General features: G+C 43.3%; 1 protein-coding gene across 1 annotated transcript in view; it reads right to left on the bottom strand.

The window, feature by feature from the left end:
• oca2 (oculocutaneous albinism II) overlaps positions 1–8,802 on the bottom strand; it is a 30,750-nt gene extending 21,948 nt beyond the window's left edge. The window contains exons 1-11 of the mRNA XM_076148652.1: positions 8,558–8,802; positions 5,414–5,509; positions 4,969–5,160; positions 4,825–4,882; positions 4,382–4,454; positions 3,869–4,026; positions 3,699–3,781; positions 3,148–3,301; positions 1,006–1,077; positions 726–791; positions 350–406 (exon numbers count right to left, since the gene is read on the bottom strand). Coding sequence (XP_076004767.1) covers positions 350–406; positions 726–791; positions 1,006–1,077; positions 3,148–3,301; positions 3,699–3,781; positions 3,869–4,026; positions 4,382–4,454; positions 4,825–4,882; positions 4,969–5,160; positions 5,414–5,509; positions 8,558–8,802 — 1,254 coding nt within the window. The remainder of the gene's footprint in view (positions 1–349; positions 407–725; positions 792–1,005; positions 1,078–3,147; positions 3,302–3,698; positions 3,782–3,868; positions 4,027–4,381; positions 4,455–4,824; positions 4,883–4,968; positions 5,161–5,413; positions 5,510–8,557) is intronic.
• Positions 8,803–14,389: the final 5,587 nt, after the last annotated feature.

Raw genomic sequence — 14,389 nt, 5'->3', positions numbered from 1 at the left:
GCACTGAGCTCACACACGCATAACTGGATTCTCAATCAATTTAGTTGGAGGGAGGGAGAGAGAGAGAGAGAGAAAGGATCCAAACAATACAGGGATCAATACATTTACAACAGTTCAGTCTGATCAGCCTCAAATTCTGAGGGTTCAGTTAGGAGGAGCCGTGCCTCTGCAGGCTTCTAGAGCTGTGCAGGGGGAGCTTGTTTAGGTGCGATCGCTTTACCCTCCTTATATACAAGGATGTAGACAAATCCAGTTGGTCAAAAGATAAACAAATGTAAGAAGGACAGATAGGAATGAGCACTTTGTTTGTTTTAAACTGCAGACTGTAGTAAATGGATTCTAAACTCACCTTTACAGCACAATAATCAAAGAAGCCAGTCTCGGAAAAAATGGCCACCAGTACCATCTGGAAGAAAGAAGAAGAAGAAGAAGAAGAAGAAGTGTTTAGTTTAGAGTTTAATTGTGGAAGGAGAGCAGGGAGAGATGGAGAATATGTTGCTGTTTTCAGATGGAGACCACAGATATAAAAGTTTAATGTCCTCATAAAAAGTGGACTAAATAAAAACAAACACTCCATCCTCGTCTTTTTTTAATGAGTCCTTTTCAGACACATTCTTCACTTTCATAACACACTTGAGTATGCATTTGTTTCCATGGAGACCAGACCTTAAGACCACCTTTGTCTGTGTAATATTTGCATGTCTGACAGCAGTGTGAGGTCTCACCATCCCAAACAGAAGAGCCAGCGTCTCGTAGTCGATCCACTCCACCACAGTGACCAGACTGGGCCTCTGTGGGGAGACAACAACGTTTAGACAAAGGGGGAGAGGAGCTGTAAACAACTTAATGTTCTGCTTTCATGCTTTCATATGGAAAAGAAATCCATAACCCATCCAAAGATTAAGTTGTGATAATGATGGAAAAGGACAAACAAACATATGTTCCAAGTTTCCAAGCAAAGATCGACTCATTTTGTGTAGAAAATGTAAATGGAAGGAGTCGTACATCACCAATGACAGCCAGAGCAGCCAGAGCGGCCAGAGATCCCAGCATGGCAGCCAGAGTACGGTGCACGATCTGAAAAATCACCACATTTACAAAGAAAAGCACAAATTTAAAGCCTCTAAAATTAACTCTATTAGATATTGGTATAAGTATTGGGCAATAATCACACTCTTTCCTCCACATCTCTCTCTCTCTCTCTCTCTCTCTCTCTCTCTCTCTCTCTCTCTCTCTCTCTCTCTCTCTCTCTCTCTCTCTCTCTCTCTCTCTCTGTCGTACAGTAAATGTTTGAAAGCTGCTGAGTAAACGTCCCTCTAATTAAGTGTGACTCTTGTGCTGCCTGAGGTGAAGCTGCAATTAAGGTGTTGTTGGTTTTTGATCTAATAATCAGCAGTGCAAAGTAGCGAGGGAGTCCTGGTAGGTTTGTGTTGTGTGTTTACTCCTCATCTGCTCTCTGGGGTTCTTCAGGAGGACAAACTGGGACAGACAGGGTGACTGAAGGAACTCAGTCAGTCAGGATCATAAAGGACTGAGTGAGAATCTGAGGATGAGCCAAACTTCACTGGAGCTGATGCTGATGCTGATGCTGATGCTGATGCTGATCCTGCTGGTTCTGCTCTTGTGGGTTCTGACAGCGTTTCAGTGCAGATTTCAACACAGTTTTTTGATATTTTGACATCATTATATTGTATTATATTGTATTTATGATACATATGAAACTCCCTTTAACATTATAAAAGGTTAAAGGGAAATGTGATTGCTCATCCTGTCATCTGTTTGATCTCTATTCGATCTGATCATCTTTGCTTTTCTGACAATCTGCACCTTTTGAACACACACTCTCCGATCACCAGATGGTTCTTAAACATGAAGCGAATGTTTGAAAAAAATGTTTGGTGACTCATCCCGGCTGTAATGTGAATTATGAAATCATGCGCCATTACATCCAAAAATGCACTTAAAGGATATTACAGACGATTCTATGATTCTCTTCCGAGCCATAATCAGGTTTGGTGAATCTCTCTCTATTGAAGTTGGCTGTGTGAGATTCATGGCAGCAAAGCCTCACCTCTGACTTTTCATTTGAATAAATTCTTGAAAAGTAGGTCACTTACTGTAAACAGGCAACGACCGAGGCTTTTAATAACAAGCAAGCTGAGGCTTTAGCATGGACCTGAATGGGAGAGGAGCGTGGGCTTGGAGTTCTGCTCAATCTCATGTGTGATGAATAATCACTGCTCTGCCCTCAGGTTTCTTACTTCCAGTTTGCCACAAAAACGTATCCGTATAAATAACTAATGACAGGAAGTACTAAAAGAATGAATGTTGAATGGTGTTGGTAATAAAGAGATGCATGCTGGGAGAGCAGCCTCCTGCTCAGATCTCCATTATGAGGCTTTAATGAATCTAAACAGTCAGATGAGAGAGAGTTAAGGTTTATCACTCCTTCCTCTCAGGATGTAATAAAATGTGGAAATTCAAACACTGAGAGAATGAAAAAATACTACAGATTAAAGAAGGCAATGAAAGAAAATGACTGGATATTGTCCCTCATGACAGAACAATGCATGAGAACAGACATCAGGTAATTTTATTCATACTAAACTTGCTGAACTGGGTGGAGATGAATAGAGGGTCAGACTTCCATCCACTTCTTTTTCTCTGATTACATCTGTTTAGATAATGGATAAAGGAGAACAAAAGCTGCCTCCTGTTCAGCTTCAGGCTTTGTCAGGAAGAAAGAGAGACTGAACTGTGATCCTTCCCTCCGTAAGATCAACCAAATAAAGTGTCCATCAAAAATAAGGAAAGTGCCGTGCAATTAGCAACAGTTTGAAGGCGTTTTTGGTTATAACGTGTCATTTAAGGGCAAACAGAGCCTCGTAAATAGTAGGAGAAAGTGTGTGTGTGTATGTGCTGATTAAGTTGAAAATAAATGAAAATGACACTCTAGAGAAGAAGAGGCTACTGATGAAATAAGACTTCATGTGTAGCGAATGGACATAATGTATTCATATTCATTCATTTGTTGATGATGATGATCGTCTTTAACCTGAATGAATTCCTTGTATTAATGTATATTATTATTGAATTTTGTTCTTTAATGTTCATATGATCCAAAGAGTCTGCATTCCTGCCATTTACCTCAAAGATGATGAGAACGTAGACTCCAGCCAGGATGATTCCAGCGATGGCCACCTGTGTCTCCACACTGACGTAGAGCGCCTGGTGCGTCATGGATAAGGGCACCACCTCTGCGTCCTGCATGAAGGCCTGAAAGGTGATGATGATGGGATCGCTGTGCAGGAGAGGAAGCAGGGAGGCAGGAGTGATTTACTGTGAGAATCTATTAGTATAAAGGACTTGGACATTTAAAATAAAATGCATAATCTGACAGACAGCAGAGAGAAACTTATTGATGTTTAAGTCCAGCAGCAGAATCATAATAACATCAATAAGATCTGATAATATAATGCAGTCCAGTTGGCCAAGAAGGCCAGGAAGGATCATACTTAGCTACAAGCCAAAAGCTTTCCTCCTCTCTCTAGTAACATCTTTGTTACTGTGCAGCTTTTTAAGTGGCAAATAAAACATAAATTCAAGTGAAGAATAAAAAATAATCTCTGTAGAATCCCTTAATTAAAACGAGAGGTGCAGCACAGTGGACGCTGCTCCATGTTGTGTGTTTGACGTACCTGCTGACCATCTCAAAGGTCTTTGTTAACAGAACCTGGTCACTTCGTTGGGCGTGTAGAGGAATGGTCCAGTTATGAATCACCTGTTCACATAACAACACATTTTTACAAACACTAACATCAACACCTTCCCAGATAATAAAGCAGAGAGAGGCTTCAAAGTGAGTGACCTGCTGAGCTCTCCTCCTCCGCTGGCCGCCCTGCTCCGTCTGCTCCACCTGGATCAGGATGTACTCCTGGGTGTTCAGGTCGCTCACGGACCCTGCAAACGGCCCCCCCACCTGGAGCTTCAGTAAAGCGTTGTCTTGAAAGTCTGTCAGGTTCATCGCTGTGGGATCAGGCCGTCAAGGGAAACATGGGATCTCTGAGTACATTTGTGTTTTAGTAGAAAGCCTGGAACAGATTCACATTTGTCCATAGCATATCATTTAACATGTGACTCTCTCAGTGATCCTCTGAATACAGCCTGATGTTAAACACAAGGTTTAAAATACATCACTCTGTCGTTCCTGCCTGAGTGAGTTACATACTGATTGTACAGATTCCAGGCCTGCTTGATGATTTACTGCTCTACCTTTATAACATTTCAGTCCTACATTTGCTGAGGACAAAGAAAGAATCACTCCATAATGAAAATACGTTTTGTTGCTCTCACAACAAATCCATGCAGCAGAAAAGGATACAGAAACTCTCTGAGGATGAGACGGCCAACATCCTCCAGGGGTTGTCTCGATCTGGATACATGCTGAAGAACAACTGAGAGCAGAATAAACACATCAACATAAATTCAGCCTGTTCATGAATTTCCAATTACTGGAAAAGAAAGATAAACCGAAAAAGAAATATCACTGTGTCTTTCCCTATTCCCTGCAGTATGTGAGACCCTGTTAGATTCTTCATACAGGTCACATAAGGATCCTCTCACACAGCCTATAGAATGGCTGGAAACCCCCCTCCCCCCCCTTCCTTTTGTCTTTTGTGCACTGAAATCAGCTTCAGCCATTAAATGCTTTATACTGATAATGGAAAATGCATGCACATGAAGTGTCCTTTCTATATTTATGCGCACAAAGTAAAGCATTGTCACAACCAAGAAGAACAAATCTGTGGTAGAGAATCCACTTACACTGCAGAGAACTACGATGGAGAAGATACTGGTGATCTTTGAGGTCTTGAAGCAGCATCTGAAAAAACACAACAACCGGAAAGAGTGAGAATAGAGCTCAGCGTGATAACAAAGGCAAACATCCAGGGTGAAGAATGACCTCACCTCAGACTGCTGCTGAGTCTGAAGTTCAGGTTGAGGTTTTCCAGGGGGTCGCTCTTATCCGAGGGGCTGGAGCGGGACAGACCGGTGACCTCACTGCCCAGGCGGTACCTCTTCTCCTGGTCCAGGGAGCCGTTGTGCCACAGTTCCTCCTCTCCCACGAAGCCGGGGTCGTGCAGGGTCATATATGTTACACTGAAATGGACAATCAAGTGAATGTAGAGACAGACGCTGCACACACAAGCTCCTGAATTTAAAAAGGTCTGGAAAAGAGCGACGCATCATCGTAGTTGCATCACATGAGTTGTACATCAGAGTGACTTGATTAAGGAGGATTAAGTACGTTGGTTTGTTCAGGGATGTAAAAATAGAGCTGCAAATAATCCCCTATTAGGAAAAATGTGTATTGTACAACGTTTGGGGACTTGTAGAATGTAGAATGACCCACCTGTCATCCTGAGAGAACCTGAGCAGAGGCGAGCGCTCAGTGAGGTTGGCCTGATTTGTTTTCCCTTTGAGAATATTAACCACACTGAAATTGTGTCTGGAAAAAGAAACAATACAATGAATTCCAATGAGTTACAACAAAATCACAACAAGAATGAATGTTTGTGTGAGCCTGGACGCTTTCAGCAGGCAAGGCGCAGCTGTCAGTCACTATTTAAGGAACTTTGCCTGAGCCTTTGTAACCCGTTGGAGGCGGCAGAGCAGCTGGTGATTTGACACCCTAGGAGATCATTAAAGTGTCTTTTGTCACCCTGCTGCTGCTGCACTGCATCCTGGAGGCTCCTCCAGGCTGCCTCCCAATGACACAGCACACCTGGGTCTCACCACACACCTGCACACACACTGTCTTTCACTCTCAGCCTTAAAATTCTAGATTTCTTGGGATAGAATTAAAAATTAAGCCAGCGATGCATCATCACATCTTCGCCCTCACCACAACAAAACACCTCGCCTCCCTTTAGGTAACCGCAGCAACAAAAGGCGGCCTGCAGACAAGAGTGTGTGATTGAAGGTTAGGTAGACTGGATGGGGAAAATGAATGAACAGCACTTGTTCCTTCCTAATTCCCAGTGCTGAGGTGCCCTTGAGCAAGGTACCTCACCCCGTCTGCTCCACTAGAGCCTATCAGAGGCCAGCAGATGAGCCTGGTGTGTGTGTGCATGTGTGCGTGTGCGTGTGTGTGTGTGTGTTTGTGTGTGTGTGTGTGTGTGTGTGTGTGTGTGTGTGTGTGTGTGTGTGTGTGTGTGTGTGTGTCCTGTACATCTTTCTGATACAATAGATTTCACTTGAACACATTTCATGTTGTCGCTTGTCGTTGTTTTTATCTTTGGCTGTCAATCAGAAGCTCTATTGTGATTACACAGATTAGAGAACAACAGTTTGTGACTCATTAATAATGCAGAGAGTTTGTGTTTGATATCTTCCACATCTGGAGGAAAGAACAAAGGAATATTTGAGAGAATATACCAGACTTATCTGTAGCCATAAGAAGATTTACTGCATGTCTACTTTAGGCCTTCTTCCTTTCCTTCGTCATGACTTTGATCCTGGTCCCAACATGTGACTGGGCAGGTTTAGTCACACACACATCACACCATTCTTAGAAGACTATTTGAGGTTTGGAAACCTTTGATGTGTAAAAACCATTGATCCATTTCTACTTTCCCTCCCTGCAGCACTGCTGTTCCCACAGAGTGAAACTCTTTTAGGGCCCCCTCTGTAAAGTTCACCCCAATCTGCCACCTACATTTAGTCATTTTAACACTTACTTAATGAGTGTTATACACTTATATGTAACGTATTATATCAGCCAGAGATTTGTTTCTGAATGCCACACATGAGACCAGAAGGCACAGACAGGTGGAGCTGCAGGGTCTCAGCTGAGCTCTGCAGCCACACGGAGGTTTGGCTGTGAGTTCATAAAGGATAAAGTATATATAGTTCAGTAAAGAGCATAAAGAGTACAGGCAGGAGTTTTTTAGAGAAAGCTAACTGTTTGAACCTGCGTCTGGTTCATAAACACAGCGGTTTATGAGCTGCAGCAGGAAACTCTTCATAAAGCTCCAGCACCAGACAGACAACCTGACAGCTTTCACCATGGCAACATTCCCCTCAGCAAGTATGATCTCCTGAGCTGAGAAAACATTATCAACTTGTCAGATGCAATCATGTTGAAGGTATCTGGTGGCAGAGCACCTTCACAGCGTTTATTAAAGAAGAAACAACAGGCAGCAGCAGATGAATCAGGCCTGCCAGAGGAGGCTGTGTCAGAATGAGGTCATTTCCAAACACTGTTTATTTTTAACCTTATTAATCCACTTTCTTCTCCAGAAGTGCTGCACAGCCACACAATCGCATGCAGACACACCTGGAAGCAGCAAGTTGGACTGTAGTCATGTACAATCGCTCACTAGAGGAACTTAAAGGTGCTTTATGTTGCCAAATAGTGGTCTTATCATAACGGAAGCTTTATTTTGAGTTTCTATTTCCACATAGACGCCAGGTGACTTTTAAGTATGATTCTTGTCGTCTGCTAGACAAATGTTATCTACATCAGTGTCCACCTTTACCTAAAGCTTTAAAGGGGGAACATAACAAAGCCTAACATACAGTAGGAAGTTTGTAATGATCATGTCTAAAGTTGTACAACTGAGGGTCAAATCTATAGACAATCAGACAAACTCATTGATGCTGAACTGACCCTGAAAGCCGAGTTTCATGCATCCTTTCCTGTTGTTCTGTTCACATGTATCACAGTATGAGGCGGGGGAGCGATTCTTAGAAACAAAGAGACAGCACCAAAACTAACCTGTTTACAGCTAGTGAGCACGAGTGCTGCAGCAAAACAGTGTATGTTATTGTTATCGGCGTTGTTTTGGCCTATTTAAACACGTAGACCAATTAACGCAGACAAGATCAATCATGTATGTCCATCAGCTGTGGAGCGACCTTTGACCCTGTGTGGGACCACAGTCAGATCAGCTGTTCTACACGTGCAATATTCCTGAAACAAATCCTGTATAACGTCACAGCCTCAAGCTTGAGCTTAACACCCCCTTTGATGGTCAACGTAAGGGAGACACACACCCACAGTCACACACCCCCACACAAATATCCACTTAAGTCTTTCTGTGAGTGAACTTTGCTTCTGTAAAGGAAGAATTCCAGTGTTTGCCACATGTGCCCCTACGTCTCGTGGATTTAACCATCAGAGCATGTGGAATGGGATTCTGCACGTGTGGATCAAATTCTTTCAAGTGTTGTTATTCCTCTCACTCCTGGAAGCCCAATGGGAAAAGGGAATCAGTGACAATCCCTTTCTTGGAGTCTAAGCAGCTGTAGAGGAAGAATCTACAGTAGGTAGAGAGCAGTAACATGCCTTCATGAATGAGAGAGCAGAGAGATGAGACGCTCACTGGACTAACTGTTGTATAAGTTACACTCTTTGGATGTTGTATCAGTGGTAATGAAAAAAGTTGAACTATTCTGTATCACAAGGATATAATGAAGGAGCCACTGGCATTTAAACTTTACATCAGTCTGAATTACTGAGAAGTGTCCGCAATAATCAGAGTAGAAAGCTTACCCATCTTCTTGACACACAGGGGCGGACTGGCTCTCAGTATGGATGACACACTGTCCCGGTGAAGGCACAGCAGCCTTCTGCAGCTTCAGGGAGCCTCTCCGCTCTGAGATGCCTTGCAGAAGTCGCAGCTCCCCAAAGTTCCCAGCTACGGCCTCTGGTGATCTCAGGCTGCTCCGGCGCTGATGGGCCTGGCCAGAGGCTTGAGACATTTCTATCTCCAGGTTGTTCTTGTTCTCCAGATACATGGTGACACAGTCTGAGGGAGTAAGGAACCAGATGACCACGAGTTTGTGAATGAGCCACGCCCACTCTTCTTAGGAAGCCAATTATAGCAAAATGTTAAGAAATATAAAAAAAACAAGTACAATTTCCTCTTTAAAGGGGCGGAGTCATGATGGGAGGCCTACTCTGCCTTGGTGGAGGCATGGGCTCTCTCAGTGTCTTCCAGTTTAAGATTTGATTGAAAGCTGCGTCTCATTTTTCTGCAGCTTATTGCAATTTACGTAATTCAACGTTACATCATCGCCTTAAAGCAGAGGAGCTGAGCACTTTTACATCGAGGCCAACTTAACTTAACTTAACTTAACTCCCTTTAGACAAAAGCAATAAGGAGTTGTGATCTACGCCACAGAAACACTTTATGAATAAACTAAAGGGCAAACCCATAAAGTTTAAAAGCTTTTTCTCTGAAATCTTATTTGAATGCAACACTTATGATCAAATAAAGCCTCTGTCTGTGTGAGTTGCGTGTTAAGATGTTTCTCTAAGTTAAACAGCACATGTGACGTCAGTGGATACCGTATGAATAGAGACTCAACACAAAGGCTGCAGGTCAGTGGGATTAGAGCCTGAGCAGCTCACGTGTTACAGCTGCCTGTTATAAAACGCCTTTAACTTTCACATAACTGAGAACATTTCCTTACTAACTCCAAACTTCACTTAAACTTCACTTAAACACTTTTACTTGCATTTGAATGTTTGATTCATTACATTTTTTAAGTCTAAAATCACCATCAATGTTGTAAAAACCGTGTTAATTCCCAAGGAGTTGCTTATTGAGCAGATAATCTCCTATATCGTCCCTGTCCAATGAGGATGATGTGGCTCATCAGGGAGAAGAATGATCCTGTTATGCCTCAGTTTGCCTCTAGGTTCTCTGTCACAGCAAAGGAAAACTGGTTTCTTGATTGTTTCCACTTCCAAATAGTGGCTTTATCTCCAATTTATTTTCTTTACAGCAATTAAAACAGTTTAACATGAAGCTTTGAGGAATGGAGGAGTTGACAGGTCACTTCTGATCATTTATATTTGAATTAATTTGCATATAGAATACAGTTTAGTGGACTCAGAGTGTGTAAACGTGTGTGTGTATAAGTGATCATTCCAGCAGTGATACAGTCTATAAGTCACACACTCACAGAGTATTAATGAAGCACTGCTCACACTGTACACACTGTACACACACATCACCCATTAAACTCATGACATTAATGAATCAATCAATTATATATATATATATATATAATTGATTATATAAGGGATCCATATATATATATATAATTGGAAGTGGCTTTGGATAAAAGCGTCTGCTAAATGACTGTAAATTAAAATCAAATTAAATATATAAAATGAATGACAGAATGATGAGGATCAGACTTACTCACCTTTACAGAGGAAAACAGCAGCTGTTTAAATAGTTAATCAATAGCCAGTGGTGATGAGGAGGATGAGGGTGGCGATGATGAGGATGACGTTGTTGATGATGTTGATGATGATGATGGAGATAAATGTTGTCGTGTTCAACAATGACCATCCAACAGCAAAATCACAAATACAGGTCGGCTGGATCCTGCAAAGTGCTGGAGTGCTTCTGCTGCTCAGCACAGTGACGGGGATCCAGAGCAGAGAGGCTGAGGGGCTGAGGGGCTGAGGGGCTGAGGGGCAGAGAGGCAGAGCGGCAGAGAGGCAGAGAGGCTGAGAGGCAGAGAGGCAGAGGGGCTGAGAGGCAGAGGGGCTGACGTGCAGAGCTGCTGAGGGGCTGAGGGGCTGAGGTGCTGCTTCTCCTCTCTGCTTCCCCAGAGAAGGAGCCAAAAAGGAGGGAGATGTTCCTGAACAGCTCTGGGGGGAGTGGCAGACTTTACTAATGCACTAATAGCAGCTCAACAGAAAACTCTCCCATTCAGTCAGGCCCCCCCCCCCCCCCCCCCCCCCCTCTCCCCCACCCATTAGCTCCTTCAACAACACTCTGGTTCCCACCCTCCAAATCCACTGGAATTTCACTCAATTTCACATCAATTTCCTCACCTAAATAAATACACACTTCACTCTAGATTTCATTGACGGAGGAAGAATTTCTTTCTTACCGATTTGTTCAGGTTCACTTAGTCAGACTGAAAAAAACACCCATGTTAAACTATAGAGACAAAATAAAATGCACATATATAATAACAAAGACTGTATACATTTATATTAGACACATTACCTGAACTTTTGCATTTAAAACATTAAGGAGTTTCTGCCTCTCATCTTATTTGCCAACTATTGATCTTAATTCACTCTAGCAGCCGGAGCCAACTTCACAGATTTAAGGTGTAGAAAGGTCAGACAGGTCAGAGACACAGTCTTTAAAGAGAAACCTAAAGCCCAGGGCTTAATGTTCAGATCTTAAGCTGCTTTCACACAGATACTAAAGATGCTAAATGTTGGACACCTCTGTTTTAGTTTGACCTATTTATCGTGTTTATAAACTACCTACCTACTCAATTCTCAAAAGTGTGTGTGTGTGTGTGTGTGTGTGTGTGTGTGTGTGTGTGCGTGTGCGTGTGCGTGTGACACAGTTTTTAAAAAGGGTCAGTTGGTTCAAGTCCCTAAAGCCAAATAAGTGAACAAACTGAAACTGCAGCTTGTCATTGATTCCAAACACATTCATTGTTTGTTTCCATTTTCTATTAGATTTCATTATGAACCCGGACCAAACCAACTACAAACCTGGGTCAAAGGAGCTCTAATGCATTTCTCTGTTTAGTAAATGTTCTGTCTTTATGAGGAAAATAAATTGTGTTAAACGCATAAACACAGTTAATATTGGTTGAACTGTGAATTGTTGGCTTCTATAGCAAAACTGAATCTTTCATTTGCCTTTGACTCAACACAACAGAGCAGATTAGGATTTAACATCCTGCCATTCATGAGTAAAAGCCAGTGAAGCAGACTGAGGGGACCTGAGTCATTAGAAAGTCCCAGCATTTAAACCTTCGTGGTGGAGATGATCTCACCAGTGAGCTGAATAAACCCTAAGACTAAACGCATTTTCATTCACACTCTCGCCTAAACTGATCTCTGGCGTCAAGTCCCAGTTATGATGACGTAATGACTGCCAGGGTCTGCTCTCACTCTGATCTAAGCACAATGACTCCATTGAGCAGAGTCACCTGGTCTGGATCCTCTGCTGCCTGTGACATCAGAGGATGAAAGCTACACAGAGAGGATGTCCCAGGGGCAGACGGCACTCTGGTCTTGTGGACTAATGTGAGGTATAGTAACGCGAGCAGACCGTCACATGTAGATCACGGACAGGAGAGCCTGCCAGAGGCCTGGAAGGAGAAACAATTCTATGAAGTCGCCTCAGAAGAGAGTTACTCAGTATCCGATGTGACCCAGCTGGTCTGCGGTTAAGTGCCATATAAGGAGCCATATACCTTCATGATATGAGCTCACACACACTCTGTGTTAACAGCAGGTAAAAGAAACAAAGTTACCTCTTCTCTGGATGTGTTGTTGTGATGTTTCAGTCTGGGTCAGCAGCTCAGGTTTGGGAGCTGGGATGTCGACGCTGCAGTCCAGGGAGATGCATCACATGTCATGATCATCACATTCTCAGACTCCATGCAGAGACGCCTGGCTGCACAGGGTAAAGCACAGTCCAGAACAAAGACAGAAGAATGATGCTCGGCCAAAGCAAAGACAGCTTTAGCTCAGTGGAGATCACAAAATCCAAACTAATCTAGACCGTACCATCTCAGTCTTCAGTTTCATAGAGAGGATGTGTTTCTCCATCAAGGTGTGTGTGATGTAGGAAACGGGGTGTAGTTTGGGGGTTTATTGTGCCATGCCAGCTGCTCTGTGAACCTTCAGATTTCCTCAGATGAGATGATTTCTGCTGGTTTGGGGAGATTTGATGAATATTGGGATGAAACCTGATCCCGGTGCTGTAATCTGGAGGCAGCATCAGAGGTGAAGTCACCATCCCAACTCTCTGGGTGGGATTGGTGACTAAGCCTCCGTGTAGCTGCGGGGCTGCTGGCGTATTTCCTCCATTCAATGGTCTTATGATCCTTCTGGGTGAAAGGAGCTGCCTGGTACTGGAGCGGTGGAGGCACCGGCTGTGGCATAAATCAGGACACACAGAGGAGAGGAGAGGAGATGCAGCATCTGGGACAGGAGTTACTGTATATGAGGAGAGAGATCTGCTGACATGGCAGAGAAATGTCTAAGGTTCAACCGCAGGTCATGGCAGATAGAGAGGGGCCGTTCAGATCAGAGACTGCTGAGGCTTTGCTGTAAGCTTATTGACCTATGGTGATGGAGATACTTAAAGCTAAGACCAATGGTGGTCAAACTGTGGTGTGAGGACCATCCCTTGTACCAGAGGCAACACAAGACTGCCAGAAGACTAAGTTATGTTGTTATATTGTCTGGGGTCAAATTGAACCAAGAGGGCAATAGGAGGATGTAGAACAGGAGGACATTAGGAAGGGTTAATAAAGGATTACATTCTACTATTCAATAACCTGTACTCATGTATGTGCACAATACTATAACTTCACACACAGACAAGGTTTCTCTGAGCTTTGGTGGCCTGTTGCTGCTGCTTAGAGGCTTTGGGTGGCTGCTTGAACTTGATAGAGAAAAGGGTGTACAGCTAATTAATGTGTACCTTTCCTTTTTGACGGATATTATAGTATGAGAAATGGTTATTTAGTGGCTTTAAATGAAAGCGATTGTTGTGTAAAGCTCCTAAATGTGTGAATAGAGACGTCACAGGCTGCTGCTCCTGTGTGCAGAGGATCACGAGGGGAGCAGGGATGCTGCTCCATGATGGCTGAGCCAAACAGGCTCACAGGCAGGACTCTCCTGTCTGCAGCAGCATGTGACTGCATGTGGGAGGCAGATAAAGCAACATGATGGAACCTTCCAAACGCCTCTCCTGCGCTGTGAATGGATGAACTGTAACTCCACATACCTGCATTTTAATTCAATGTTATATGCGAGGTGTTCTAACATTCTGTTCTTTAGCCAAATCTGAGTATTAGAGAAGTAGAAACACTCTGATTGGCAGCAGTTTTGTTGGGACTGCGTGGATCAGACACAAACTAAAATCAGAGCCAAAGTCTGCCTGGAGGAATGAGCACAAGTCAACCGTGTAAGCAGTAATTCTTAGAAATGCAGAGAGAGCCTGAGTAGTTAGACAGCAGCAGCAGCAGGACCGCACGTGACGACACACAGCTCACACACCAACACTGAGGCGAGTTTCTAGTATCACGGATGAAGTAGCTACAAGTTTAGCTCGCTCTTTACTTAACTACTTCTATCAGCTGCATCACACCAGCGCAGCTATTTTCAAACTGTTCAGGTTTTCTAGACATCTACTGTTGTTTTGAACAGGAAGCTACACAGCCAAACAGGTAGCCACACACTTGGTATAACTGATGCTGAAACGGGGAGTGCAGGAGTGGAGCAGACAGACAGACAGACAATCATATAACATTTAACATTGTTTTCCCTATTCTGGTCACTTGCCTTGAGTAGTAGTTAGCTACTTGTGGTGTGTTC

The sequence above is a fragment of the Genypterus blacodes genome, unplaced genomic scaffold (genome assembly GCF_046128005.1).
Source record: "Genypterus blacodes isolate CSIRO-AG114 ecotype Tasmania unplaced genomic scaffold, CSIRO-AGI_Gbla_v1 ptg000041l_1, whole genome shotgun sequence".
NCBI classification, from domain to species: Eukaryota; Metazoa; Chordata; class Actinopteri; order Ophidiiformes; family Ophidiidae; genus Genypterus; species Genypterus blacodes.
The sequence above is the reverse complement of the archived record's forward strand: the minus strand, read 5'-3'. Positions and strand labels throughout refer to the sequence as shown.